This window comes from Pezoporus flaviventris, unplaced genomic scaffold (genome assembly GCF_033815535.1).
Source record: "Pezoporus flaviventris isolate CSIRO_AGI_PZ_B2104156 unplaced genomic scaffold, CSIRO_AGI_Pfla_v1 ptg000213l, whole genome shotgun sequence".
Lineage (NCBI taxonomy): Eukaryota > Metazoa > Chordata > Aves > Psittaciformes > Psittacidae > Pezoporus > Pezoporus flaviventris.
Genome location: NW_026892761.1, coordinates 10,396,148 through 10,422,499, shown reverse-complemented (window position 1 = coordinate 10,422,499; position 26,352 = coordinate 10,396,148). Strand labels below are relative to the sequence as shown.

The 26,352-nt window shown below is 44.6% G+C and overlaps 1 protein-coding gene and 1 long non-coding RNA gene across 2 annotated transcripts in view; both read right to left on the bottom strand.

The window, feature by feature from the left end:
- Window positions 1-24,129, bottom strand: part of GNAS (GNAS complex locus) — a 151,321-nt gene extending 127,192 nt beyond the window's left edge. Inside the window, exon 1 of the mRNA XM_061441758.1 lies at window positions 23,744-24,129. Coding sequence (XP_061297742.1) covers window positions 23,744-23,990 — 247 coding nt within the window. The 5' untranslated portion in view covers window positions 23,991-24,129. The remainder of the gene's footprint in view (window positions 1-23,743) is intronic.
- Window positions 19,750-21,090, bottom strand: LOC133262516 (uncharacterized). Its single transcript, XR_009741330.1, has 2 exons — window positions 20,990-21,090; window positions 19,750-19,902 (listed from the first exon to the last, which is right to left on the bottom strand). It is a non-coding gene; the product is annotated as an uncharacterized LOC133262516 (long non-coding RNA).
- Window positions 24,130-26,352: the final 2,223 nt, after the last annotated feature.

Genomic DNA, 26,352 nt, shown 5'->3' with positions numbered 1-26,352 from the left:
AAAAGTAATAACGGTGGTGGAACCCAGCAAGAAAATGATTGTAACAGTTGGCAAAATCATTACGTACACTTATTCCTCCTAATAGCCCTATTTCGGTTGCTTTTCTGATAATCCTGCTCAATTTTGGCTTCTCAGTGGGAAATCACATCACCTATGGTCTTGCCTACACTAGAGTTTTCGGGCTGTGTTTCCCTTCCATAGCTCCACCACGTATACACTCACATTGCCTTGTTTATACAGGAACAAAAAGTGTCTATGTGTTCCACTGCCTTTCCAAACTTTCACATATCACCAAAACAGACGTGCAGCAAGCTGGTCAGACTTGTCCTGGAGCTGCGCTCATTGTATGCATTATAAAACTGATTATAATACACAGAGTTCTGCCAATTCTGCTTGCTTTTAGATGCCTGCTACAGGCAGGGGTTCACACCAGCCACCTCCTGTGATGTGACGTTACCAATCAAGTGCCATTTTCAGGCTGCTTTCAGAAAGACTAGAAGCAAAAATCGCTAAAAACCATGATCCTGAAAGTCATTAATATGAGAATGCAGCAGTGGTTCTGCAAATGCCTTTCCGGGAGGAGATGCTTGAAGCAGGGAAATGGAAACTTCGCTACCACGTTGCTATCAGTGTTGTAACTCCCTGTGTTTGCAAAAACTCCAGATTATCCTTTCTTTCAATCTTGACCGAGTTGGTGCATAATGATAGTCAAGAACACATTCAGAACAGGTAACACTTACAGGAACAGGTAAGCATCCCCAGAGAAACCTGTCCTGAGCAAGAGAGAGTTCATCCAAAGGGCTGGGGTACTTTCTAATTAGGCAGAGAGTGAAATCTCAGTAAAAGGCCTGAATTTGCCATGGGAGTGCTACAGCCACAGGTTTCAAAAGCAGAAGCAAGACAGAGACAAAAAAAGTACAACTTCACCCAAGCTATAAAGACAAGCTTGTGCACTAACGTTACAGGAATTGGTATTAAAGCAAGGCATAGCTCGAGGAACTTACTTTTTCCCAACTGAGTTGCAAATAATAACCCATTCCAGATGTAAAAACTGTAGTAGAACAGTGGCAGCTGTACCCCGGAGCTGGGCACACTGACCAGCGCCCAGGCTTTCACACACCCCACTGTCCTGTGCGCCCAGAGACCCAGGTTTTTAACCAAAAGGACCCAGCTAGGTTGGGCAGCTACAAAACGTAACAAGCATTTCCAGTGCTGACATCGTGCTTCCGACTGCGACTAAAGGGTTACTTTGCTGAGCCAGTAGGTCCTTATCCCTCCTGGTGTAGGCACCTGGATCACAGCCTCCCTGGTTCTCCTGCCCCATGCACTTCATAAGGCCAGCTGCCTTCCTGGACCTCTCCAGCCAGGAGCTCCTCTCCCTCCCAGCCCGCTCCTGGGGCTGAGCCCTGAGTTAGTCTCCATTTTCAGCTGCTTCCCAGCCACAAAAGCATGCAAACTCCCTCAGCCCTTTCCTCTGCTCTTTCACTTCCCTGGCGTCTTCCTATTTTCACCCTCTTCCTTTCTTAACCTGAAACCCACCCTCAGTCCTTGCAGCTTTGGCCCCCTCTTCTGTTAGCAAAAACAAACGCCCCGGTCATGTTCCTCTCAGAGGTCTGCCAAGTATTCATACTTCTTCCCCCTTGCCTCCCTCCCCTTTGTTCCTCCTCCCCTTTCTTTACCCCCTCCTCTTTGAAGGGTGATGGCAGAGCAGGTGCAAAGAGAACAAAGAGACAGCACGAGTTGCCCTGTGATACTGTAATACAGTGCGTGATGTTTGTCAGTGTCCCCTGCAGATACCCAGCCCCAGCCCCACAGAAGCAAGGGGGAGGAGAACAGGGAGCATGTGTACCACTTGTGAAAATACACAGTTCTTAATAACATGCATCAGTCCTGGAAGATGTTCTTGGAGACCGTTTCTGCCCTGAAGCACTTCCACATTTCTGCCAAAGCTCCTGACTGGGGAGTGCTCCTTTAGATGTGCTGTTGCTGCTTCCAGATGTCACAGTGTTCCCCGCTAAGACATGCCTGGGCATTTCACCCTCAGAAAGACTAGATATCTAGTATTTCCAGCTGTGGTCATGTACGATTATAGGTCAGGATCAGGGATTCAACAGATGTGAAACTGTGAGTGCAGTGGTGCGTTTAACTGCATACCAGAATTCAAGTGGCTGGGGAACATCCAGGGAGAACAATCCCAGAGCTGTGCAGGGTGCAGAGGCAGGCTGGTCCCCATGAACCAAACAGGTTCTGATAGCACCAAAAATCCAGCTTTGTATGAGGCCATATTTATTCTGGGATAATTCCTTCTGGAACAGAGTCATCTTGCTCCTTAAGTAGATTACAATGTAATAAAACAGAAATAAAGTTGGGTATGTAGATAAAGTTCTCTATGCAAAAAAAAAAGTAAATTATCCACAGGAAAAAAGACAACTAAGAGACATCTTTTCTATGAATACAAAGCTCACCATCTTTTATGCCTGCCTACTGACACGTAACATGCAGTATTTCACACACTGCCCTTGTATTTTGGTCCAAAATACCTAAGGAGTCTGCTGGGTGTCCGTAATAACTAGCAGCATCTTCCTCCAGCCAATACCGGGGAGAACTAAGGCAGCTGTAATAGGGGCTGCATCAAATAATCATCTCTTCTGGCACTGCTCTAGCATGGTGAAACTTCCAGTGAAGTAAAAGCAGTAATTTTTTCTCATGCAAATCAAAACCAGCCCGAGGTCACCAAATGAAGGACTGTGTGAAACACCACATGTGTAGTGGAGAGCAGCACTTGGGTCAAAGGCTTTAAAACTTCCTTGTTTAGGTGGCCAAAAAAAAGCCCCAGTGATCGTGGGCTACTGGATCTCCAGATGGCCACTGACCTTTGTATTTGTTTGTTTTAAAGATGTGTCACTATTTTATTTTTCTCATAAGTCAAACAATTGAATGATTTCTAAATTCTCTTCTCTCTGACCTCTTACTTTCTTCCTGTTTTATTCTGGAAATACTCATTCAAGACTCAAATATTAAGAGTGGGTATGACCCAAATGTTGCAATTCTTCATTCCACAGATTGCTATCACTATTACAACTGCTATTCCCTCTGGATACAGAGAAACCCACACAAAAGGACACCATAAAATACACATTTGGATAGCATACGCAAGGAATATAAAATAGAGACTTTGAAGTATTGTTACAAAAATGCTCCGTAACTATTAGGAGGAAAGGGCATTATTTTTACATGGGGAGTGTTGCAAGTGACACCTTCTGCTCTCAGCAATGCCTCAAATGTTCATTCTGTGGATACAGGTAATTATTAGGTGCTATGACTGCCTTACCCTAAGGAATCATTCTCTTGGGCTAACTTCACTGCACCAGACACACCAGTATCACTTGGTGATTCTGCTTTTGAACTAAGATGGCTAGACCTGCTTTGATCAAATGTGCTGGGAGACTAGGAAGTGGAGAGCTTAACAGGAGAGAATTCTAGGGAATGGAGGAAATCGCAGAGCCAGCTTTGTCAGACAGCTAAAATAGATGCTGCAATTTTAGAAACGACTGTGGCTTTATTGCTCACAAGTTGAAGAGTGGGCTCCCTCCAGCAGCTGCCTCAAGAAGAGCTGGAATTCTGCTGGCTAAACCACAGTCCAGCAAGCCCAGGGTCTATGGGTTCCTTGCACAACCAAAATGATGTGGGTGTGTTTAGGATATGTAACACCCCTAGCAGACCACAGTTGTTTTATATTGCCCTAGTTATGTGCATACAGTTTATACCATTACAAATAATGTACTGGTTAAAAGCCCACAGCCTACCAGACATGGTTATCCCAGTACCAAATTAGAGTGGATACTATGCCTAAATCCACACAAATTCTTCATTAAGGTTCTGAGTCACACCACAGATTCTGCTCTATTATCACCACAGCTTAAACTAAGAAAGGGCCATGGGAGCTGAAGAACAGTTTACAAAGCTATGCACTGGGCTTTGTGCATCCCAAGCTTCAGATTAGCATCCTGTAGGACCTGGCCCATCACTGCCCCAGCTGAAGAAAAGCTTCTCTGAGGTCTCCTTCTACTGTCTCAGGACCAAACTGGTCCAGAGAATACCTTCCTTACCACAGAGCAATGAAAAAAGAAACTCCCAAACCAGCACACTTCCCTTCACGTTATAATTAATTTAAATAGTCTCATAGGTTTGTATGAGCACTCAAAATTACACCAAAATAATATATATGCTCTTACTGGGCTAAACACATTAAAGAATAATGTGTTTATTAGCACATACATACCAGCAAACATACCCCCACTGTCCTGTGAGAGACACCATCAGACCTTTAAAGTGTCACAGCACTTGAGGGCGCTGCTGTAATAAATTTAACTCGCCCTAAAACCCTCTATTTAAGTTTTATTTTGAATTCCAGTCTTCTGTTATAATATCAGTGCCCCACGTTGACGCTTACTTACGCTATTGCTGTTACACAGTGACCTTATTTTGGTAAGCAATGAGCAGAAGCTAGTCCTAACATCAAACATTCAAGGTTAGTGCCTAGTTATCCTTTCAAATATTTGCACAAAGTGATGAAGTCAAAGAGGACAAGAAAACAGATTAATTCAGAGATTTATTTTTTCAGTATAATTTATTTGCTGTGGGTGAAACTGGAAGGTGCAAGAAAGCTTATTTTTCATGGAAAAACAAAATAATAAAAAATGGGGATGAAGATGCAAACACCAATTTCTCTTAACAGAGATACACAAACTGCTGTAGTTCTTTATGACCAGGCTTAATTACAGTTTTGCTCCATTTCCCCTGGCCTTTAACAGCATCCTTTCTGCACAGGCTTCTTGCTCCCCACAGATAAACCCACCTTCCGCCTTCTGCATTCTCCGCTGCATCCTTCCCACCTTCCTTGCAGGAGCCAGGTCCTGCAGGATGCAGGAGCCAGGTCTTGCAGTGTGGGATGCTCAGTGCCAGATCCAAGACCCATCCGCGTCAATGACAGTTTTCTTCATATTCTACCTCAAGCACACATCTGCCTCCAGTGCTGGGCCATGGACACCTGCATTCTCCATGGGTTATGGTAATGTTTCAGCTTTATCTGAAGTTATGTAATGAGCCCCTAATTTTTTCCTGCTCTAACATGGAACAGGCTAGAGGAAAAGAGTCTTTTGTCAGAAGTTACAACTTGCCAGCCTGAAAAAGCCCTGCATTCAGAAGTTCTGCCAATGCAACACTACATTTGAAAACATCCCTTTCTTATCACAAGACTAATGTATTTTGGTTACCTTTCTCAATTCTGAGCAGTATGCTCAATATTTGTCATTGCAGCAGTTTATTAATTACATGATTGTCTTATAAAATATATATATTGGGGTGGAGAAAACTGAAGATTTTACTTTTGAACTTCCAATCAATACTGACTGCTTAACAGAGAAAAAGTCAACTGAAACAGTGAAGACTGAAAAGAACTTTCACAACTTCATGTTCCTGCAGCACTGTATCTCCCCATCATTTTTTTCAAGTTGTTTGTGTCCTTAAGACACAAAACAACTATTTAAAAATGTCCTTGTCAGTGTTTCAGAAAATACCTGACCTTAACTTTGAGAAAGCAGAAATATTATAAAGCAAGTGTGTTTGGCAATACATCCTGAAGTATACAGACTGTTTTGCCAAAGGTTAGAGACAACTATAGCATCAGTCCTATAAAATAACATTAATGGAAGGACTACTGCTTATATGCCAATAATCATCAGCAAGTATAAAGATGCAAGGACAGAGTAATAAATGGAAAGCAATCAAAGATGCTTCAAACTCCACATTTGTCCAAAGAAGAAAAGAAAAGAAAGAACAGAGCACAAAGTAACTCAGTACTTCATGTACAAAAGAATGAATCCTTTCTTCTATAGTGTCCTGTGATTAGCTGAGTAAGAGTTAAGCTTTAAAAATAATTAATAACAAACTGTGCATTTCCAGTTTTAACAGTTCCTCTAGTTCTGATATGATACTGATCTCTGTTTATAGATGAAAGCCAGACCATCACATTTTACCCTTCAGTTTTGGCTTGCTGAAGCCCTCGAGAAACCTCAATGGGACTCGAGACTGCGGGCAGAGCGACAGCCGAGCAGCTCCTGGGATCGGTTACCTACCAGAGATCTCCATTCGGTGGGGTTGGAAATCTTTCAATCTTGTATCTTTTCCTGCTGAACCAGCATAGCTGGAATCTTCTGTTGACAGCCAACATATTAATTTGCTGAGCTTCAGACACAGTATTTTACCAAGTCATATGAAAAACTCATCTGCTAAACTCAGACCTTCTAGGAACAATCCCAGTGAGAGATGCTTTCTGTTTCCCACTCCACATATAGTTCCCTGGAAAAACTCCCCTGGTAGGTTTAGTTGGTTATTTTCCATTGAAAAGTTATTTTAAAATATGTCCAGAACTGACTATTAAAATATTTATTAATTAGGAACCTTCTGTTTCATCCTATCCATCTGCTTTTCGGAGGAAAACTATTAAAAGAAAAACCTGAGGAAGATCTGCATAGCGCTGTCATTGATCAGTCTGTCTGGTCCACAGATACTCACAGGGGACAGCTGGGGAAATACAAAAATCCACTCAATTTTTGCACTGAGAACTCTTCCTACTTAGAATACCATTAAAAACTCTGTCAGACCACATCTCAGAAGCGGAGACAAAGCCAGATACCATCAACAGTGAGAAGTTCTGTCCTGGCTGACACAGGGGTTGCAGTCATTAGAGCCACAACCCACTGAAGTCAACAGACAATTTCCTAATCAAATGACAGAAGGAGAAAATGCATTGGAGATTTTAAAGGCCCGAGAACATTGCTCCCACTTGAGAAATGGAAAAATCCAACTTAGAAATAGGGCCAGCGAGCATTTGGCTCTCCCTTACTAATTAAAACATAAGTTTTGGCTGTTCTTTGAGTTAACCCAAAGAAAAGCCCTCTTCCCCCAACACTATCCATACCTCTGTGATCACCTCCTGTGGGTGAGGGTCCCTCCCAGACCTCACAGTGCTGAGACACATTGTTTTGTTTTTTCATCAGCATCTGGGTCAGATCATAGAATAGTTAGGGTTGGAAAGGACCTTAAGATCATCCAGTTCCAACCCCCCTGCCATGGGCAGGGACACCTCACACTAAACCACGGCACCCAAGGCTTCATCCAACCTGGTCTTGAACACTGCCAGGGATGGAGCATTCACAACTTCCCTGGGCAACCCATTCCAGTGCCTCACCACCCTTACAGTAAAGAATTTCCTCCTTATATCTAATCTAAACTTCCCCTGTTTAAGTTTGAACCTGTTACCCCTTGTCCTATCACTACAGTCCCTAATGAAGAGTCCCTCCCCAGCATCCTTACAGGCCCCTTTCAGATATTATGAGGTCTCCATGCAGCCTTCTCTTCTTCAGGCTGAAGAGTCCCAGCTTTCTCATCCTATCTTCATACGGGAGGTGCTCCAGTCCCCTGGATTATGTGACATCATCTCTTTCTGAAGGGAATTTTGTCAAGTGCTAGAAAACTCCTGCTTCCCAAGCAACATGCACAGTGAGATGCAGGTGGAGGATAAAGCTAAAAAGTAAACAGAAATCTCATCTAATAATGCAACATGGACATGCACTCTCCTTGTGACCTCTTCACAGGAGAGCTCAACTCAACCACACTGCCCCACAGGTGTAAGGGATTCGTGCTCTCACAGCTCTGTTCTCATACGGAACTGGCAGGGAGCCCTTCCACCCCACAGACACAGCTTTAGCACTTCAGCTACACAAAACTCCCACTTTCTCTCCTGAAACACAACAGCTCCAACAGCATCTCAGAGACATCCAGCATGAAAAGATGAGCCATTTCCACGCTCCAATACAAAATGTGCTCGACTTTGAGTGCGCAAACACAAAGAGCTATTCTTGCTCAGAACCAGGTCTTGCCCAGTGTCTTTTGCTGTCATTTCTCTCAAGCTGGAGCATGCTACCCAGTACCAGGCTATTCACAGAAATGTAGCAGGTGAATCAGAAACTGGGCGATAGCTGCCCATGCCTGAAAGCACAGATGTTGCGATGCTGCAGGGCAAGGGTTGAAGTTGGTTCAGAGCCTTTCACTTGATGAAACTGTAAGAGATTTGGATGGTCCTTCTAGTTTTGGCATTCAAAAAATCCTGCCTAGCAGAGGGGAATACCTGAGTGTACTGATGGCTCAGGACATCTGTGTCAGGATGGACAGAGAGCTACAAGAACAAGGAACTGAACCAAACGCTCCATCTCAAAAGCGGCAGACATACCCCACAATCTTAAAAGACTTAGAAACAACACAGATTTAACAGTTAGCTGTCGACCATGCCAATGATATTAGGTGACTAGCCATTAAAAAAAAATAAATCTTAGAATGTGTTATAAATTAAATCCAAGTATTTAGAAACTAGTATTTTGAAAATTAAGTAAGAGCTTTCTAGCTGCCAAAATAAAGTTTCACCATCATGTGGATTACCAAATAGCAATTCAATGTCACAAAAATAACTCATTTGTATAAAGTTGTTATAATTAATAGACCTTGTTTATTATTTCTCATAAAGATTTTTTAATCCCCAGGCTTCAAATAAAAAATCCAACAAAACAAGCCAACAAAACCAAACCACAAAGTAGCTACATCTAGGTACTGTACTGACTGCCAGTGGCACAAGACCAATTCTCACTTCTCCTGCCATCACCAACATTCGTGGCTTTTCCAGTATACCAGTCTGATATTATTATTCTTACCAGTCAGGCAAAACCGTCCTTACTGGGAACTGTATCCTTACCCTGTGTGGGGTTCCCATACCTTCCACGTTCTTTAATGGGCAGCTTTCCTTGGTGTTAAGCATGGTGAAAAAAGCCCACCGGCCGTGTGCCTGTCAGGTTACTGAACGCCTACCATTCTGAACAAACCTGGATGGGTGTCCTCCAACATTTTCCAGGGTCCTAATTCCCCAGACAGTTACCAAGTTAGGGCTGTTGCAACTCATGAAAAAAGTTAGGGTTTAGGATTATATGGAACTATACAACTTGTCTTTGTCAAAGGTGTTTAGGTGTTATTGTTTTAGAAACAAAACCAAACAAAACCTCACAGTGTTTCTTGTTATCCACTTTTGTGTTTGGCTCCGTCTCATATTCCATCTACCAACTTCCCTGTTTTTGCAGGGGGTCGAAGCCTGGTGCCTTGATCACTTCCTCAACTGTTCTCAGAAACTGCGTTCTTGAAGCATCTTGATTTTGGGTTGGTTTTTTTTTTTTTTTGTCCATAAGGCTTTAAATTTGTAAGGAGGTACCTGTGGATCCTAAGGGTACTATATATCCCTGGCGGCTTTTTTCATGGTTTACTGCATTTTCCACATTTGTCTGTGACAAAGGAATACTGAAGCAAATGCCCCTGAGAGTCCACTCATGTCTTGCTGAAGCAGCCACCACAAAGGAGTTCACTTGCCCATTCACAGCATGGTATGTATAAAAGAGCATGGTTTGTATAAAACCATCCACAGCATGGTTTGTATAGAAGAGTCCTCTTCACTCCCCCAAGTGAATAAATGACTCTGCTGGACTTCGAAGCCAACTGCCCAAATTAAAACTGCATTCTCAAATTATTGTTTTAAAACTATAAAAAACTAAACCTGAGTCTGTGGTGAAGCCTTAGGAGTGTAGCATCACTGTGGCAGAGAACTGGGCTTTCCACCCTTGATGCAAAGAAACACTTCAGTTGTTTCAAGACGCATTTGCCATAGTTTAACCCTCACATTAATAAGTAAGCTCTGTTCAGTGAGAAAAATATACCAGAGAATATTCATATTTTCCATGGGATCCTGAAGAAATGCAAGCACAGCGCGCTGGCAAACTTGTTTTGGCTGTGCAAGTAAGTTTTTCTGGAAGCCCAGCAGAAACTGGGCTTGAAATCTCTCAGTGGAATTACATTTTTGTTCAAGCAATACCACACAGTTTGGAAGCCACAGAAAATATCTATTAAGACAGTTGCTAATTTAGAGAAAAAATGACCCCATCTGGAACAGTGTCTGCAGCGCTGTTCATTGCACCACAAGAAAAATATTATTGTACTGCAGCGTGTGAAGCTTTGTAACAAAGATGACGCCAGGTCAAAAGAATCTAACTTACAAAGAAAGGCTGAGGTTAAGGTCTTGCTTTTACTCGAAAAGATTAAGTCCAAAAGGAAGTTTAACGTGAAGAAAGGGGTAGAGCTGAACTGACAGCTAACAAACTTCTTTCCCTATCAACAACAAAGGCTTTCAGCACCAGGAGAATGTCTTCCAATAACTGAGGTAAGTAACTTAAGATACCTTAGGAAGCATTATTTTGAACATAAAGAAATATAAGCATAGCAAGAGCGTTATCAGAGCAGATTGCTGAAGTAAAGCTTAAATAAATGGAGAAACCCTAAAGAGAACCCAGGGGAAAATACACCCGAGTTAGAAACTTCAGTGCCTTAAACAACAGAGAGGATAAGTCAGGTATTTATGAACAACAGCTCAAAGTCAAGGTGAGTAAGGGCATACCAAAACTACCTGATGGGAAACATAACAAAGGGGTTTGCATTAAGCATTTGCCCGTGCAGCAGTGTCAAATCTTGGTCAGCCTTGGGCACATGTAGCAGAAAACACAGTTACCAAGAAAATGTCACGGACGCAAGAGAGGTACCAATGAATTTGGCAATGTCCGTGATTAGGGAACAACTGAGTGAGATGCAGAGGAACTGAATTGTAGTTTAAGGCATCAGAAAGGAAATTGGGCACTTCTCCCCTTTAGCCGAGTTGGGTAAGACAACAATAGAAAGGACAACAAAATACCCAGCAGTTCAAGAAATTCACTACGTGCCAGTTTTGCACTGATGACAGCAGGAGGGAAGGGAGCAGTCTCTGAACAAAGCCACTGCGAAATGAAGCAGGAGTCCAGAGAAGAAGCAGTCATAGAAAAAGTGGTTCTGATGGGGCATTTGTTGAAATAAAAGTGAGACGAGTTTTCAGAAAGCATCTTGTCAGCGGTAAGGGTTCAGAAATGCTAAGGTATTCTCCTGAAAGCTAGATCTGACATACTGCAGCTGTGGAAAGTGCGCTAGGCAATGGAGCAGTGGGCGAGCCAAGGGGACAAGAAGTAGACAATACAGAGACCAACTAATCATGGACAACATCTACTGAGGTCAGCAGTGGTTCAGGGAGATCACCCTTCTTACAGGGCTACAAGCTGCAGACCCCAGATAACTCAAACCCCATGTTTCTAATGGCACACTGAGCACACAACAGAGCAGCAAGCTGGTGATCACCCCAGCTGACACTGGAAGAACCCAAGGGAAGTGGGAGCTGTCAGGGGTGGTGGGACCAGACACAGCTTCCCTCTTCTCCCCTCTTCAGTACAATACTCTGCCCACTTCAGTAACCCAGCCCATAACCTGTGAATGAGGACATGGAGTTCAGCATCTGTGGTTTATGGGTGGAGATGCTCAATCTGATGATTTTAAAGATTCTAATAAGGACCAACTAAATAGCTTGCAACGAAGACTTGGTGAAAACTGACAGAAACTCTTCTGGAATGGAATGGTGTCAAATTTTCTAACGTTGCACACAGAAAAATCTCAATCATAGTTTTGTATTAAAGTAGGCATAAGGCTGAAGTCCTCCATTCAGCTATAGCTAGCTTAAATCTCCTGCATTCCCCCACAGCCAAAACAGTATGCTGTCACATATGCACATGTATTGGCCAGGCATCAGCTAAGAAACAATTGTGCATCACTAATGATACCCCTCTGCCTCCAAAAACCAGGCCATTCACACCCAAACCCATGAGCAAATTTCTCCTCAACTGCAGCATCATTAGCCATAATCTATCAACAAGTCATCTTCTGCAAATGAATACTGCCCATCCTCAAGCAATAGTAGCAAAGTAGTGTAGTGCCATGGTGTAACAGAGACGTAATAGGGTGCCCAAAGAGATGACCACAGCCCCTCATGCCGTCTCTCTGGCTCTCAGCTACTGCGTCTGCTGTCACTGCATTGATTGTTATTTCCCAAATTCTTAATTCCAATTTCACACAAAATTACTCCATCAGTATTCCTAAGAAAGAGGTGATCTGTACTGGGTGAGATCAGCGGGAACTGAAGATACTAAACACTTGAATACCATGCCAAGCCTGTTGTTGAGTTATCCAGATTTCAGCCAAATTAAACAGTACGCAGTTTTACAGGACTGCAAACATCTGTTTTCACAAGGTGTCCAGATCATTAGCAGCTAATTCTACATCTCTGCTACATTCCCTGCCATATGCTGGGGGATAATCCCAGCAAGTAACAGGGATTTTCATCTCAAATCCTAACAAATCTGCTCTGCAAGGCTTCATGGTTTTTCTGTAACACTTACTAGATAGTGCCTCTCAGCTGCTCCTCTCTGCTATCTCCATGCCTTGCATGTATTCTCTCACAGCACCCCAGTGCTCCTGCAACCTGCCTGGAACAACTAACAATTTCTTCACGCCATCCTAGAAACAAATTCCCTGCCTTGCCAAGGGTAAATATAAAATACACCTCATGGATAAACTCATGCTCAGACTGTCCCCTACCCAGCTAGCGCTGGCACCTGCAAGAGGTCTAAGGCAGGAGAGCCACATGCACTGCACAGAACTCCAGAAGCTTTTGTTCATTAGTTAGAGCAGTCTTCTGACCTCAGCCAAGCTCCTAGCTAGGGCTACGTGTCTATGCCTGTAGCAAGCAGCATATATAGAGCAAAGGGAAACTATCTGGCTTTATAAGCAACTTCATTAACTGAACATCAGAGATGTTTGGGGCACTTTGCTTGGCAAAACCAGGGTGCCTACATCGAAAGCTGCGATGACACTTGCGTGGCCATAACAAACGTGTATATATACAAACAGAATTTGATCTTTGGCATTAAGCAACAATAACAACAAAAGTGGAGGTGACTGCAGTACTGATAGAAGACAAGAGATGGACTGCTCTGGAGCCTGGACTGACTCCCTTCTCCAGGACATAAGCAGAGGCATTGTGAATCTGTCACATTTCCCAACCTGGTGGCACCCCTTCTGTGCACAAGAGGGTACAAAAATCTCAGTTAAGCTTTGGTCTCTTTCTCCTTTAGCAAAGTGTTACCTGTGCTGGGCTTTCTGACAGACCTACCACTTGCTTCAGCACCAGAAGCATCTTCTGAATGCCAGCTGGGAAGAGGAGCAGCTATCAGCAAGAGCTGCTGGTGTTTCCACCCCACAACAGCAGTAAACTTGAAACAATCTTGAAGGAAGCATGGCAGACCAACCTCGGGGGGGGGGAGAACAGTGAGGATCTAGTGGTTCAGCCTCCTGCCAGCCCTCGAAGAAGCAAGCAGCATGATGAGAAGTTCAACAATCCCATAGCTTCCATGTAAGCCATGAATGGTGCTGCTGCTGGCGAGGATGGACATTTGGATGGGATATTTTTATCACCTCTTCATTCCCACCTCTGTCAATCCAAAACAAACTTCAACTAGTTAGGGGTGGGAAAGATGGTTCACAATGAGAAAAGGATTCCCTGGCTCGTATCACCACAAGCTCGTACCACCATATGTGGATACATGCCACTGTGGTGGCACAGCTGCATCAATCCTGGCTTCCCAGCTTCCAGTAACCTTTCCAGACTAAAATAGCAGACCTACTGCTTGATTTTTAGCAGCTGAAGAGCAGCAGTAAACCACATAAGTATTATGTAAGATGATCCTTTTCTAAGTATATGTTTATTGTGCACAGAGGAAGTAGATTTAATTACAAACAACTGGAAGTTTTTAAGAGTCTGGATTGCCCCCCTACTCCCTTTCTAAAAACTTCGGCTTGGCAGCAGCTTTTGGGTTTCATTGCAAGTCTTCTAAGTATTTCCTTGGAAAGACATTACACTTGGTCCCAGGCAAGAAGTCAAAATCAACATTTAAAAAACATGCCCTGCATAATTTCCAGGATTCAGCAGCATTAAGGTATACTTATGGAGGCCAGGAGGAGAACTGCTTTTTGTGCTTTTGGACTTTGTGCATAAAGCTGGTCTTCAGACAAGGAAGTTTATATTCCAAATAATATTTTTAACTGCATGCGGTCAAGTACATAACTTATCAGGCCCTTCCTCATTCCCCTCCCAAAATAAGCCTGAATGATAAAAAATATCTTTGTAGTATTCAGTCTTTGCTTAGACCTCTACTAGAAGCAACAGATTATCAAGCCGCCTAATACCGAATAATTTGATGGCAGAGGAAGTTTGAAATAACACTTTCTTAAACTCCTTTGTACTAAACATGGGAGTAAAGCTCCAGTATGGGCCTGATACTCGGGCTCAGTTGGGTGGTTCTGCACTGAAGTGGATTATGCCAGATATTTCATGCTGTGTCCCAGTTCCTTGGTAGGGGATGGAGTGCTGTCCCCTGGCCGATGGGATGGCAGCACACAGGTGACTCACTGTTCCCATGGCTGACACTGCCCTTGCTCGTGTGAATAATCCCATTGAAACTGCAGGGACTGCTGCGGAGCCTGCAAGACTGAAACTGCTGGTTGATCCAAAGGCCAGGAATTAAATTTCACCCATTTCATCTATTTGCTAATCAAACAGGCCTCTGCAAATTGCTTCTGACTTTCCAACAGCAGCACACATGGCACTTTTAGATACAAGGATATAAGCGTGTTTAAGGACTATCCACTCAGACTTCATGCTGATTTTTGTTTTGGGCAAAAACACCCCAGAAGGAGTGTTTTTCTTGTGAATATTTCAAGTGCTTTTTTAAAAAAAATACACATTTTTCTGAAATACCTGCAAATCCAGCCCTGCATAACTCACCGCCTAAAACCACAAAATGCTACAGACAAGATTAAACTTCACAGAAGAGAAATGAAAGCACAGGCAGTGTTAAGGCATAAGGCTTAGCAGAGAAAATATCTTTCAGCTTTTACAGTCTAAAAGCTATTTATTTGTGTTTTTAATAAGAGAAAAATCAGGTCTACCAAATTGTGGCGATAAGGCAGGGAAACCATCAATAGAGTACTTCACACAGTATTTTTCTTCCAAACAGACAGTTTTAACTGGTATTTACAAAAATCAAAGTCTGAATGCAGACTTCCAGCTCACAATAGCATGCCCTTCTCCTCAGTGTCTCAGTTCCCTCTCCTTGTGAGGTCCCAGTCCCACAAAACCTCCAGGCAAAGGAATTGCACAGTTTTTGGTGTCCCAGTCAAACCAATATAAGCAAAACCAAAGCCAGAAAGGACTAAAGTGGTCACCTTGCTTTGATGCCTTAAACTGCTCTCATACAGTGCAAGACAATATGAGAAGCTCACAGAGTAACACTAAGCGTCTCTTCCTCGGAGACTGCAGCTGCGCTCCTGAATGGTACTGAACTGAGCAGATGTAGCACAAGCATCAGTTAGGGCACTCACTCGTACACTGAAATTAACACTACAGCTACTCTACATTCAACCAACAGGTATAAGCCTAGCTGTTGCACTGCGTCACGATTCACTTCATCATGTGAAATAAGAAGGAGGTGAAGATGGAGCCCCTTCAGACTCAACATGAAGAGGACAACCTAACCCCTGGGATACTCTGCTATTTTTGCCTTGACAAAAAGAGAAAGGACACTTAAAGTAACAGTAATAGTTCTGAGATTGCAAATATGAGAAAATAGAGCTGGGCTCTCCATAAGCATACGCCAACCAGTCCTAAATGAAAAGCTTTACAACGTTCTTACAAACCATAAAGCTGGAGCCTGAAAAATCCCTTCCACCAGCCTTTGGTTCCTGTGAGTGCACAACACACCTTCATCAGCAGCAAGACCATGGTCCGAATTGTTCTGGTGTATCAGGGAAATCTACAATCTCTGCAACATGACAGGAAGAATTTATAGTTCATGTTTCTGGATACCCCAACTACCCCCTAACCTGTGCTGACTGGCCCAAGGGAGTAGTACACGCCTCACAAGCTCCTCTGCAACACAACCTGCTCTTCAGCAGTCAGTAACAGCAGTCAGTTTCAGGATGAGATTATCACCAAATTCCAAAATCAAATGAATGCTGCCATGTTTGAAATTGTGCTTTAAAATGAAAGGCTCTTCCATGAAAATCCACATAAAAACACTTTTCCATTCCCACTCACAGAGAAGTCAACCTTACACATAAATCACTGTCACTTTCAGGAGCAGCTTCCACAGCTCCTTCCCATCAGCAATGTGATAAATCCCATGCCATCCCTGTGCAGGGCATGCATGAGATGGGTGAGTGGTTGGCCCCTCCCTTCATTTGTTTTTCCACTGAACCTGATATACTTCCTTGAGGACAAAGTCGTGAAATTGCAGAAGCTTTGCTATGCACAAACCAACCTGTGTGAAGCTGCGCTGGGGTAAAACCACGTGGATTTGGTTTCTGAAAATAGTGCTGAATACATCAACAGCCTAATGCCAAGCTCAGCCTTGTGGGACATGCCAGGGGATGGGAGGCTCCAGGGTTTTAGTTGGTGTGTTGTCTATTTCTATATGTAAATCCCTGCCTATAAGAAGATTTAACTGCGCTTAGGATGGGGAAAAAGAAAAGGAATAGTCCTTCAGCAAGAGGGCCCTTCCCCCCCAACTCTTCCTCCAATTTGGAATCAGAATTTAACTAGGTTTTCCCAGGAACTTCAGCATTTCCCTCCTCTTTCAACACACTGCAGCAGAGACAGGAGAAGTGACTAAACAGAGCAATACTATAGACTGTAAAACTGCATCTTATTCCTTTTTATGAAATCACCCGTCCTCCTCAGCATCCACTACCTTTGCTTGGCAAAATAAACAGCAACTTTCTGACATCTGTTTAACACCCTCTGCCTCCCCACATTCCTCAATGCAGAGAAGATTCATCAGCTTTCTTTTCTTTCTAGTGACACATAAATCTTATAAAATGCTGCTCAGACACAGATACTGTGGATTCCTTTGCAGGGGAAACACGTTAGAGGAAGTAAAGAAAACTTCATCTGAACTATTTATAAAGCATAGACTGCTTGTTCCTCACATGCTTTTTTGACCAGGGAACAATAAGAATAAGTCATGGAGTTCAACTTCTTGTCTTGAGACACATGCTTCAGTCCAAATATCTAAACTATTAGAGATTTATATGCCTGGTAACTGTGATTTATGACAAGTATGTGAGTTGTCCTCACTTCAGGGAATTGCCAGGCTTTTTTGTTGCCGTTTTTAAATTAGAGCAATTAGAAGGAAATTCAACGAAATCATGCATATTTGTGAGTAAGTACACTCCCAAATTCAAGGGAGCCAGGGAAGAACTGCATGTAATTAGAACTAACTGCACTCTTCAGTGTTTTTCCTCAATGAACATGAACACACCTTATGGACATGTGTGAATATCCATAGCACACAGAAGGGTCATAAATAAACTATCAACATGTCTGTTGGGATGACTATTCATCCCTTTTTTTCTGATATTACAGGCTTTAATCAAGCTAGGATTGCTGGCTAACACGCTTTCCAGTATCTTGCTGTACGCCTGTGCCTAAGTAGAGCTCTAGAAGCCAAGGTATTGTCTGCCTGAGGCTGTTCAAGGGCAGGCAGCACTGGAAAGACACCAAAATTTTGTGCAAAGGTAGCCCACAAGGCAATGGGGCATTTGCTCATGCAAATACCATGAAGCCCACCCTTTAGATTCAAATGCTGTAGCCGGGATATCTCTCCTTCTGCCAGGTCCTACCCTGATGAACAGTATGTTGAAGAAATTAGTAGTTTTTTTACAAGGAACACTCAAAGGCCCCAAGCCCTTTCCTTGCAAAAGAAAAAAATATTCAGTGCTTTCTAGAAAAGTCTCTTGAGGTTACAGGAGATGCCAAAGAAGAACATGAACAAATCATCAGCTAGTACAAATGCTTGTAGCAGTTACACTTGACATCCGCTTCAGCAGTGTCACTAGCAGACTAACAGGCTAAGGTGCACATAAGCCCCTCTAGTTTTGCATGGAAATTTTTTGCAGGATAATGGCACACCTGACCATGACAGCACAGTGTATATGTGGGGTCAAGGCAGGATGACATTCTGCAAACTCAGGAGAGAAATTTCTCATCCCTCCTTCCCAAGGAAGCCATACGAAGAGCACAGGTTAATGGGGAGGGGTGCTGGGAAACAGCAAAATAACAACACCCAACAAACACCAAACAAACAAACAAAAACCAGGGAATGCCAAGTAGCTTGCCTGTCTTCTTCCTATAAAATTGTAAAATGGAAGCAGGAGAAAAACCACTTTTCTAAGTGACCTAAAGCATAGATGTGCCAATGCTGAAGACACTACATTGCTCTGTTTCAGTAAATGTTGACCAAATCCCACCAGAGGTCCTGAGCCAGCATTGCTAGCATATTGGGTAAAGCTTTGTTATAGTTTGCAAAGCTTTGCAGGTATTTTTGTTCAGGGTGAACACACTCCAGACCCAGAAGATCTCTGTTTACCAGCACTCTATGCTGTAAAGTGCATTTTGTATACAGTAGTGGGAACTGAGTAGGACTCATCTTTCAGAAGCTCTTTATTGTAAACGAAGACCCAAATTAGCTACCACCTCCTAGCGTCTACAGCAGGATCATCAAGTCTGCACTGGAAAGTACTGGGCAGGTAGAAAACACAGTGATTCCCATGCCCAAGTGTTCTTGTAGTTGCCTGGTATTACTGGGAACCCTATTGGAAAATACTGTAATTCCTTCACCACTAATGACAGCCCCTTTGGAGAACAATGGTGTACTGCTGCCCTGCGAGCTGCTATCACAGTGTACAGGGGGCAGGCTGTAACAGGGCTGCTTCACTGAACAAGATACTCGCATCACAAGCACCCCCTAGGACAGAATCAGAAGGTTTTGGTTTTACTATTCCTGCTCTTCTTAAAAGGGAAATTAAATACCAACTTGGTATGAGATGTTTAGTGTTAAATATCTTGTTCTCAAGAGTCAGGAAGCACCAGGGTAAAGGTTCCCTCTGCATTTTTACTCTGTTCATCTTTTACACAATCTTCTAATAAGGATCATATACTTTTTTGCAGGGTGTATGTCCCCTCTTCTAGCTCACAATACATGGGGCACAAGAAACAAGTCAGTTTTAAGTGAATGAAACTATTGTCAACAGGAAGTTTCACCAAGTGCTTGAATACGTGTGTATCATCATAACTGGGTTTCTTCCCCTCCTCACCTGCCTGATCCCCAAGAGTGTCAGGATAACACCACACTGTAAGCACGCAAGACAGGGAATCACAACAAGACAAAGGGTATCTTGTGGGATTTGCCATTAAATGCTGCTATGAAGAATCAGACCAGTTTCATCTTGCTACAGAGCTGCCATCGCCAACTGGACAGCAGCAGTAACCATAGTGGGCACCCGTATGTGCTTCTCACTCCCTTGGATGCACTTCTGAGCATCTAAAACTTACACTGCAAAAGCGCTGAGTGTTCACAAGTATGAGGTCCATGCTCTGAACACATGAAGTGTTACTATAAAAAAATTGAAAAGGTTGAGCACTACAGAAAAAATTTAGCATTAGGCAAAAACGGGGCATTTAAAATCAGTGGTAGCTTCCAACAGTTTTAGCTTTAGTCTTTGGTGGCATTTCTCTTTCTGGCATCCACTAAAGGAGAATGATACCACCTCATTTCACTGCAGTGCTGTGCACTGACATTTATGAACCATTCAGTCCCTGCAGTGATCAGTACTACAGAAAAGCCCATGAGGAGTTCAACAGTTCTCTATTCAGTACAGGGTATGGATGGTGTGTCGTAAATAGGGCACAGGGTGACACATTGTATGAGGAGGATAAGAATATTGAATAGCTGCTCATTCACTGCACAACATTCATCTTGTGCCTTGAATGAAGTTCCAGCCCTGTGGAAAAAAATACAATGTAAACCATACAAGACAGTCTTTAATTATATGGTATGGAAGGGCTTACCATGCAGCATACACACAGAGAGGGTGACTGTGGTTAGCCATCATGCTGATATTTCCTAGTGTTTTAAAGTATGTTTTTCTTCCTGTATAATATATTCCTTCTATGAAAACTTCAAATTTGCATGCCATATATTCATATTTCTACCAATATAAATATTTCTGTTAGAAACATTTTTCTTTAAGCACTGATGTAGGTAAGATTCAGAACGGTCATCATTTAATTCTAGTTTAATAAAAATACCTAAGATAAGTGCACGTATCTGTACCGATATATCAACAGACATTTCCTTTTCAATAAAGTACAAGTACTTGTTACATGGGTGAGCCTGAGAGAATGAAAAAACCTAAGTACACAAAGATTGGCAAAGCATTGCAAGGAGACCAGCCTGAGTTCACTCTCTTACAGCAAACCAAATCACAGAAGAGGAGGAAACAACACACATTCACCAGGAGAGATGAGCAACAGTTTTGGACAGAGTGGGGTTTTGTTGGAAAATACTAACTTATGAAAAGCATTAAAACCCTCAGGTGGGGCTACAGTTCTTGTTTTCAGATGTTTGTTGTAAGATAAAAAATACATTTATGCTGAATTATACTTTAAAGTTTAAAAAAAAAAAAAGACAGAGAAAGACCCACATTACTATCACCATGAGGATGCACATGCATGGAATTTTTTATGCCAAACTTTAAAATGATTTCTCCCATAAGCTTTCCATTTTAGAGCTAGGATTGTCCTGAAACAAAAACCAATCCCCATGCACAGAAAAATCACCCTCCAATACCCAAGTAACCCTGAACTTGCACCACACTGCCAACATTAACGACTGTAATCTTGAAGTTATGACTTGTACAGTACACAAAACAAAATCCAATGAGATTACACCCGATGGTGCATTTGCCTTGAACAAAAACAAAGCAAAAAAATACTGTATGTACCAAGTCAGATAATTGCTTCAAAACCAGAGATGTAACGTCTTTGTGCTACTTAAGTCAAGAGAAGTTTCAGGAATCGGGAATTTACCTTATATATCTGTGGTGACGAAAAATACCTAAATTCATGTTACAGGACGTACACATATCCACTGAGTAACTACACCCGTGCACTGCACGTCCCTGAGTGCTCCCATAAAGTTCTTTCAATCAAAGGAACTGCAACACAGGAACGCAAGTATCTGTTGTGCTAAAGAGCACTAATCCGAGTAATACTCAGAGTAACAGGCTAGAGCACACAGCTGTGTGTTACACACACACTACAACATCAAAACAGAAAACTGTGACTGTGCGTTCCCTGTATTCTGTACAGCTGAGCATGCAACAGGGAGAAACACACCAGGGTTGTAGCCCGTGGAAGTACATTAGCTATTGCAGCCATATGTTAAAAACAGTTTAGTGCTGGGGACAGATCAGACCTGAAACATCAGTACATTTTCAATTTAAATTCTGTTACACTCAAAGAAAGAGCAGCCACCTGTGGTCTCCTTTGCTGTCTACAACAGCAGTATGCTCCTGCAGGAGCATATCAGCCTAAAAAGTTGGGAGCACAAGTGAGAAACCACAAGTAGCTATTGCAGTTTTGCCATTGAGCCTTCAACCCCAAGTGAGGAGACATCTCTGGCTCTGCATCTATTCAGTCTTTTCTTCCTCACTCTAACTCCATTCCTTGGAAGAAGACTCAGTTGCAGCTTTCAATCCCAGCTGGATGCTCCTGCCCTCCTCATGCAATATAACTCTCACGCACTATCTGTGTGTGCAGTCCCTGAGCATCCCAGCAAAGGCTCAGCACAGAGACACTCAGCTGTGGCAGCAATACCTGCAGATTTACATAAAGTATAATCAAATATACCCCAAACTTTTTATTTCAGTTTAGAAACTGAAAATTCACCAAGTAACAGTGAGAGTGGGATGCAGGGGAGAAGCAGTGAGGGAAGGAAGCTAACTGGAAAACTGACAGTCCCTGTGCAAGGAGCAGGGAAATAGGTCTCTTTAGGCATCCCAAGATTTACAAGAGGGCCAAAAAGTGACTTCCTGCTATTCAAGTCGAGGCTGAAATATAATAAACCACTGCCAGCGTAACACTGACTCACATCCATCAGATTTATAAATCAGTACTTTGACAAAGAATGCTCTGTTGGCTTCACCATACAGAATTTTAAACTGGTAAGATAAGTTGTCTAACCCACTCGATGTTTAATGGCATTTCTGCAATAAACAGTCCTGTGGCAATACTATAAAACAGGCAACTGAAACATCACAAATACAGCCACCTATCAGATATCCTTTGGGACTTAAAGGCTTGAAGATTAACATCAAAATTGGCCCTACTTTTTTCTCTTAACCTACAAATAAAAATCAATTCTTGCATCTCCTTCTTCAAGCACTTGTTCACTACAGAACAAACTTGAAGTACATTTAAAAAAAGACAAAATCTCAAAATACTTTAAAAAAAAACCAACAAAACAAACAACAATCCCAACAAAAATTTACCCAAATGGTAAAGTACCCGCAGCATAACCACGTTAGAGGTGTGATTTCTTACCCACACAGTCCCAGCACAGAAGCTTTAGTCTTTACACAAGTGATGCTCAACCCTCTCCTCAGAAGTACACCTTTGTGAGCAGACTTACATCCATACAGCTACAACCACATCAAAAGAAGCTATGCTTCTAGAATAAAAACTTTTACCACCAACTCTCCAAAACCTATGTCCGGTGGTGTTTTCTAAAGCTCCTCAAAGTTCTGCTCCTCTATTACAGGCTACAAACACATCCAGGGGCTAAATCTCACCATTTATCACAGGCGGTACCACGCACATCTCAGGGGTAGGACGCTGAGACCAACGCTGAATCAATGCTCTGAAGTTATCCGAAAACATTCTGTATTATTCCAATAAGCACACAGTTCAGCAATCCACTTGTGCAGGGCAATCTGTGCTCCTGCAGTGTACCAGGGGGAGCAGAAATGTTTCCAAAGCGCTCGGACTTACCTGAAGGCCAAGGCATGACTTTCTATGACCGTTTGCGTGGGGGGTCACACACCACACGAGCTCAGACATCGCACAAGTGGATAAAGAGGCCTTTCTGGAGGCACCTTCCATGCAGGAGCATCTCCCACCCGGGAGTGCTCACAGCCCAGGGCAGACGCAAGCCAGAAGTATATAAGAGTGCAGGGCAGCGATGGATTAAACAAGCCTCAGCCTTAAGAGGCCGAAACTTCCCCAGTGGGTATCTGGGGAGGCGGGGAAGGGAACTACAAATTAACGCTCACAGGAAAACCTGGGCTTTCTCTTTACACAGCAACTGCAGCAGCTCAGTGAGCTCTCCTCCTGCGGTGCTAGTGAGTGGCTTTATGCCAAGCAGCAGCTGAGGTAAAGCGGACACGGCACCTCTGTGGGGGCAAGCATCTTCAGCGGGGTGGGGAGCGCTGCTGCGGGCACTCCTCCCGCAGGCCGGCTGCAGCCCTGCCGCTGCCACACGCACGGCCGAGCCCCGGGATCCCGCGGCACCACCTCCCCTGCCCGAGGACCCCCCGCCGCAGCCCGGGCGCGCTGAGGCGCTGCCGCCCACGTGAGCGCGGCCCCGGCCCCGCCCCGGCCTCACCGCGGCCACCGCCCACCCCGCGAGCGCGGGGCCGCCGGGCATCGGTGCTGACAGCGGCTTCCGGGCGGCCCCGCACCTGCCGGGCCGGGCCGAGCCGAGCCGAGCCGAGCCCAGCCGGACCCGACCGAACTGAACCGAACCCGGCCGAACCGGGCAGCCCCACTCCCGCCCTCGCTCACCCAGCAGCAGCAGCCGGTGTGTCTGCTTGTACTCCCGCTTCTCCGCCTTCAGCGTCTTGTCGATGCTCTTGCTCCGCTTCTTGTCCGCCCTCTCCTTGGCCAGCAGGTCCTGCCGCAGCCGGTGCCGCACCTGCGGGTCTCCGTGATCCGCCGCGGAAGGGGGGATGTCCGCCTCGCCGCGGCTGCCGTAGGGCGCGGAGGGGTGCGCGGCGGCGAGGCGGGAGCGCAGGCTGTAGCACAGCCCCATGGTGCCGGAGCTGCCCGCCTTACCGCGCCGCGGGCATGCTCTCTGCCGGCCCGGGCAGGGCGAGGCGGCGGCGCCCGGCGGCCTCTTCAAGTGGCCCCGCTCTGCCGGGCTGCGGTGTCCCGTCCCGCCCCTCCCCTCCCCTCCCCTCGGCCGGTCCCCGCGCCGCGGCCGGCGGCCACACGTGACGCGGGCATGTTTACCGTATTCTCTGGAAAGCGGCCCCCGCCGCAGCCTGCCGGCGGAGGGAGGGGACATGGCGGCCGCAGCCCCGTGTCCCCGCGGGGTGACGGTGTCGCTGCCCCGCGGAGCCCAGGGAGATGTTGGTCAGCGCTACCCGTTTCCAGCGCCCCAAAGCTCGTCCCTATCGCCGTGTTGGTATGTCACCCCGTTCCCGGTGAGGCTCTCACCCCATGTCAGGAGTTGGGGTGACATCCAGCCCCAGGGATGTCGTGGGGATGCTGTGGTGGGCAGGAAGAGCCCTGGTCCACGGAGGAAGCTCATGACCAGTTTGAACACAGCTGAGCTCCTCCACCACAACATCTCAGCCCGCTGAAAATAAGGATGTGACACCAAGACATGCGCCATTTTCACACCCCAGTTTTTCTTCACTTCCTGCCACACATGTATTTGTCAGTGATTTCTTATTATTTTCTACAGACACTCTCATCCAGTGGAGAAGTTAATGGTGGTGCTTGCTCTCCTGCTCTTCTCCTCTCTTCCGGAGGCACGACATCTGCTTTCTTGCAATAAAGTTCAAATTCACCTCCTCAGCTGCTGTCAATGTACCTGGCCTGGGGCTGTGGTCATATCCCCCCCTCTGGCAGCACAGTCCATGCACAGTACTGCCAACTTTGTCATACTGTAGTTTATACTTATCTCCAGCCAGCTCTGAACATTCACTCAGAATATGACTAATGCTCTCTGGGGCATGGCCACACATCCTGCACTCTGGAGTTCGAGCTTTCCAACCAGCTATCTGCGCTGTAGCCTGTCTTCTGCAAATAGCCTCTGTGGTTCTCAGTGAAATCTCATTTTCTCCTTTCGGTGCTTTCTCACAAGTTAGATGTCTTCTTCATAGGAATTTCCCTTTCAAAATCTCTCTCAAGTCTGTGTCAGCAGGATAGGTCTGTTAAGAGGGCTGCAGTGACCCTCTCTTCCCTTTTCATTCCACCCAAGGGCTGAGCAGGTCACATACCCTACATGAAACCTTCAAATGTTTTTGTTGCTGACTTGGCAGGACAGCTTTCATGGGGTAGGAGCTGCCCTGCAGGAATGACAGAGCTGCGCACAGAGGTAACTATTAACCAGGGGAGCTAACCAGCTCTCTTTTTTGTACCTTTTGTTACTCCTAGTCTGGGGATCCAGCCTTGTATCAACCCCTTTGACTTTGTACTGAAGCAGAGGAGGAGCAGCACCCCTGGTCTGGCCTTCACTGGAAAGCAGCAACAGAGTGTGGTCCTGGCAGGCAGTAGCTGCATTTTGGTGAGGGTCACCCCATGCCCCATCCTGCAGAAGGGAGCTTGGGCACCCCTGCAAACTGTTCCCAGAGTGGTTCCAGGAACAATCAGTAACAGAAGTGGTGATGCCAGAACAAAGTTCAGGAAACATGTTTAAAAGGTCTGTGAATTTGGGCTCAGGGAGACACAAGCAAATGCTTCACAGTGGGGATATGCCTGGAAAGACTTACATCTATTCTTTAAGGAGACACTATGTGTGTGTGTGTCCTTCGTAGGAAGCATGTTAGTTATCTCAACAAGTTTGTTTCTATTTCACTTGCCTTCAGTCAGGTCTGGTAAGTGATGGCCAGGTACTTGCCTCTTCCCTCCTGCAAGTTATCCTGTGGAAAATCAGTGTGTCTCTTCCTGGAGAAAGACATCACCTGAGCAAAGGGAGAGGACATCTTCTTCACGTTTATTGTGTTGCCTATGTACCACTCCAGGCATCTAATTGATACCCTGCTGTCTGGCTGTTACAGCAATTAGTACGTGTACAGATTAAATCATCACACAGCAGACAAGTTCACTTTACACATCACTGTGAGCCCAAGCTTCAGCAGCAGTTGCTGCCTGTTGCAGGAATTAATCCATCTCACATCAGGCTCAAGATGCCCACATGACTCACTCTGTCTCCACTGCTGTAATGCCTTTTCCTCTGGGACTGAGAGTTCGTTCTGCTGATGAATACACCCCTGAGAATGTAATACACCAAGAAATGTAAAGGTCAGCCTAGAGGATTATTAATAGCAGTTTTCTTTTTCTTCCTGTGCTTTTTGGAGAGGCACTGGAACAAGAGGAAGGTTATACTTACAGACAGGACAGTTCTCTGAAGCTTGCTATGTTGTAGGTATCTGTCCATGTGCCAT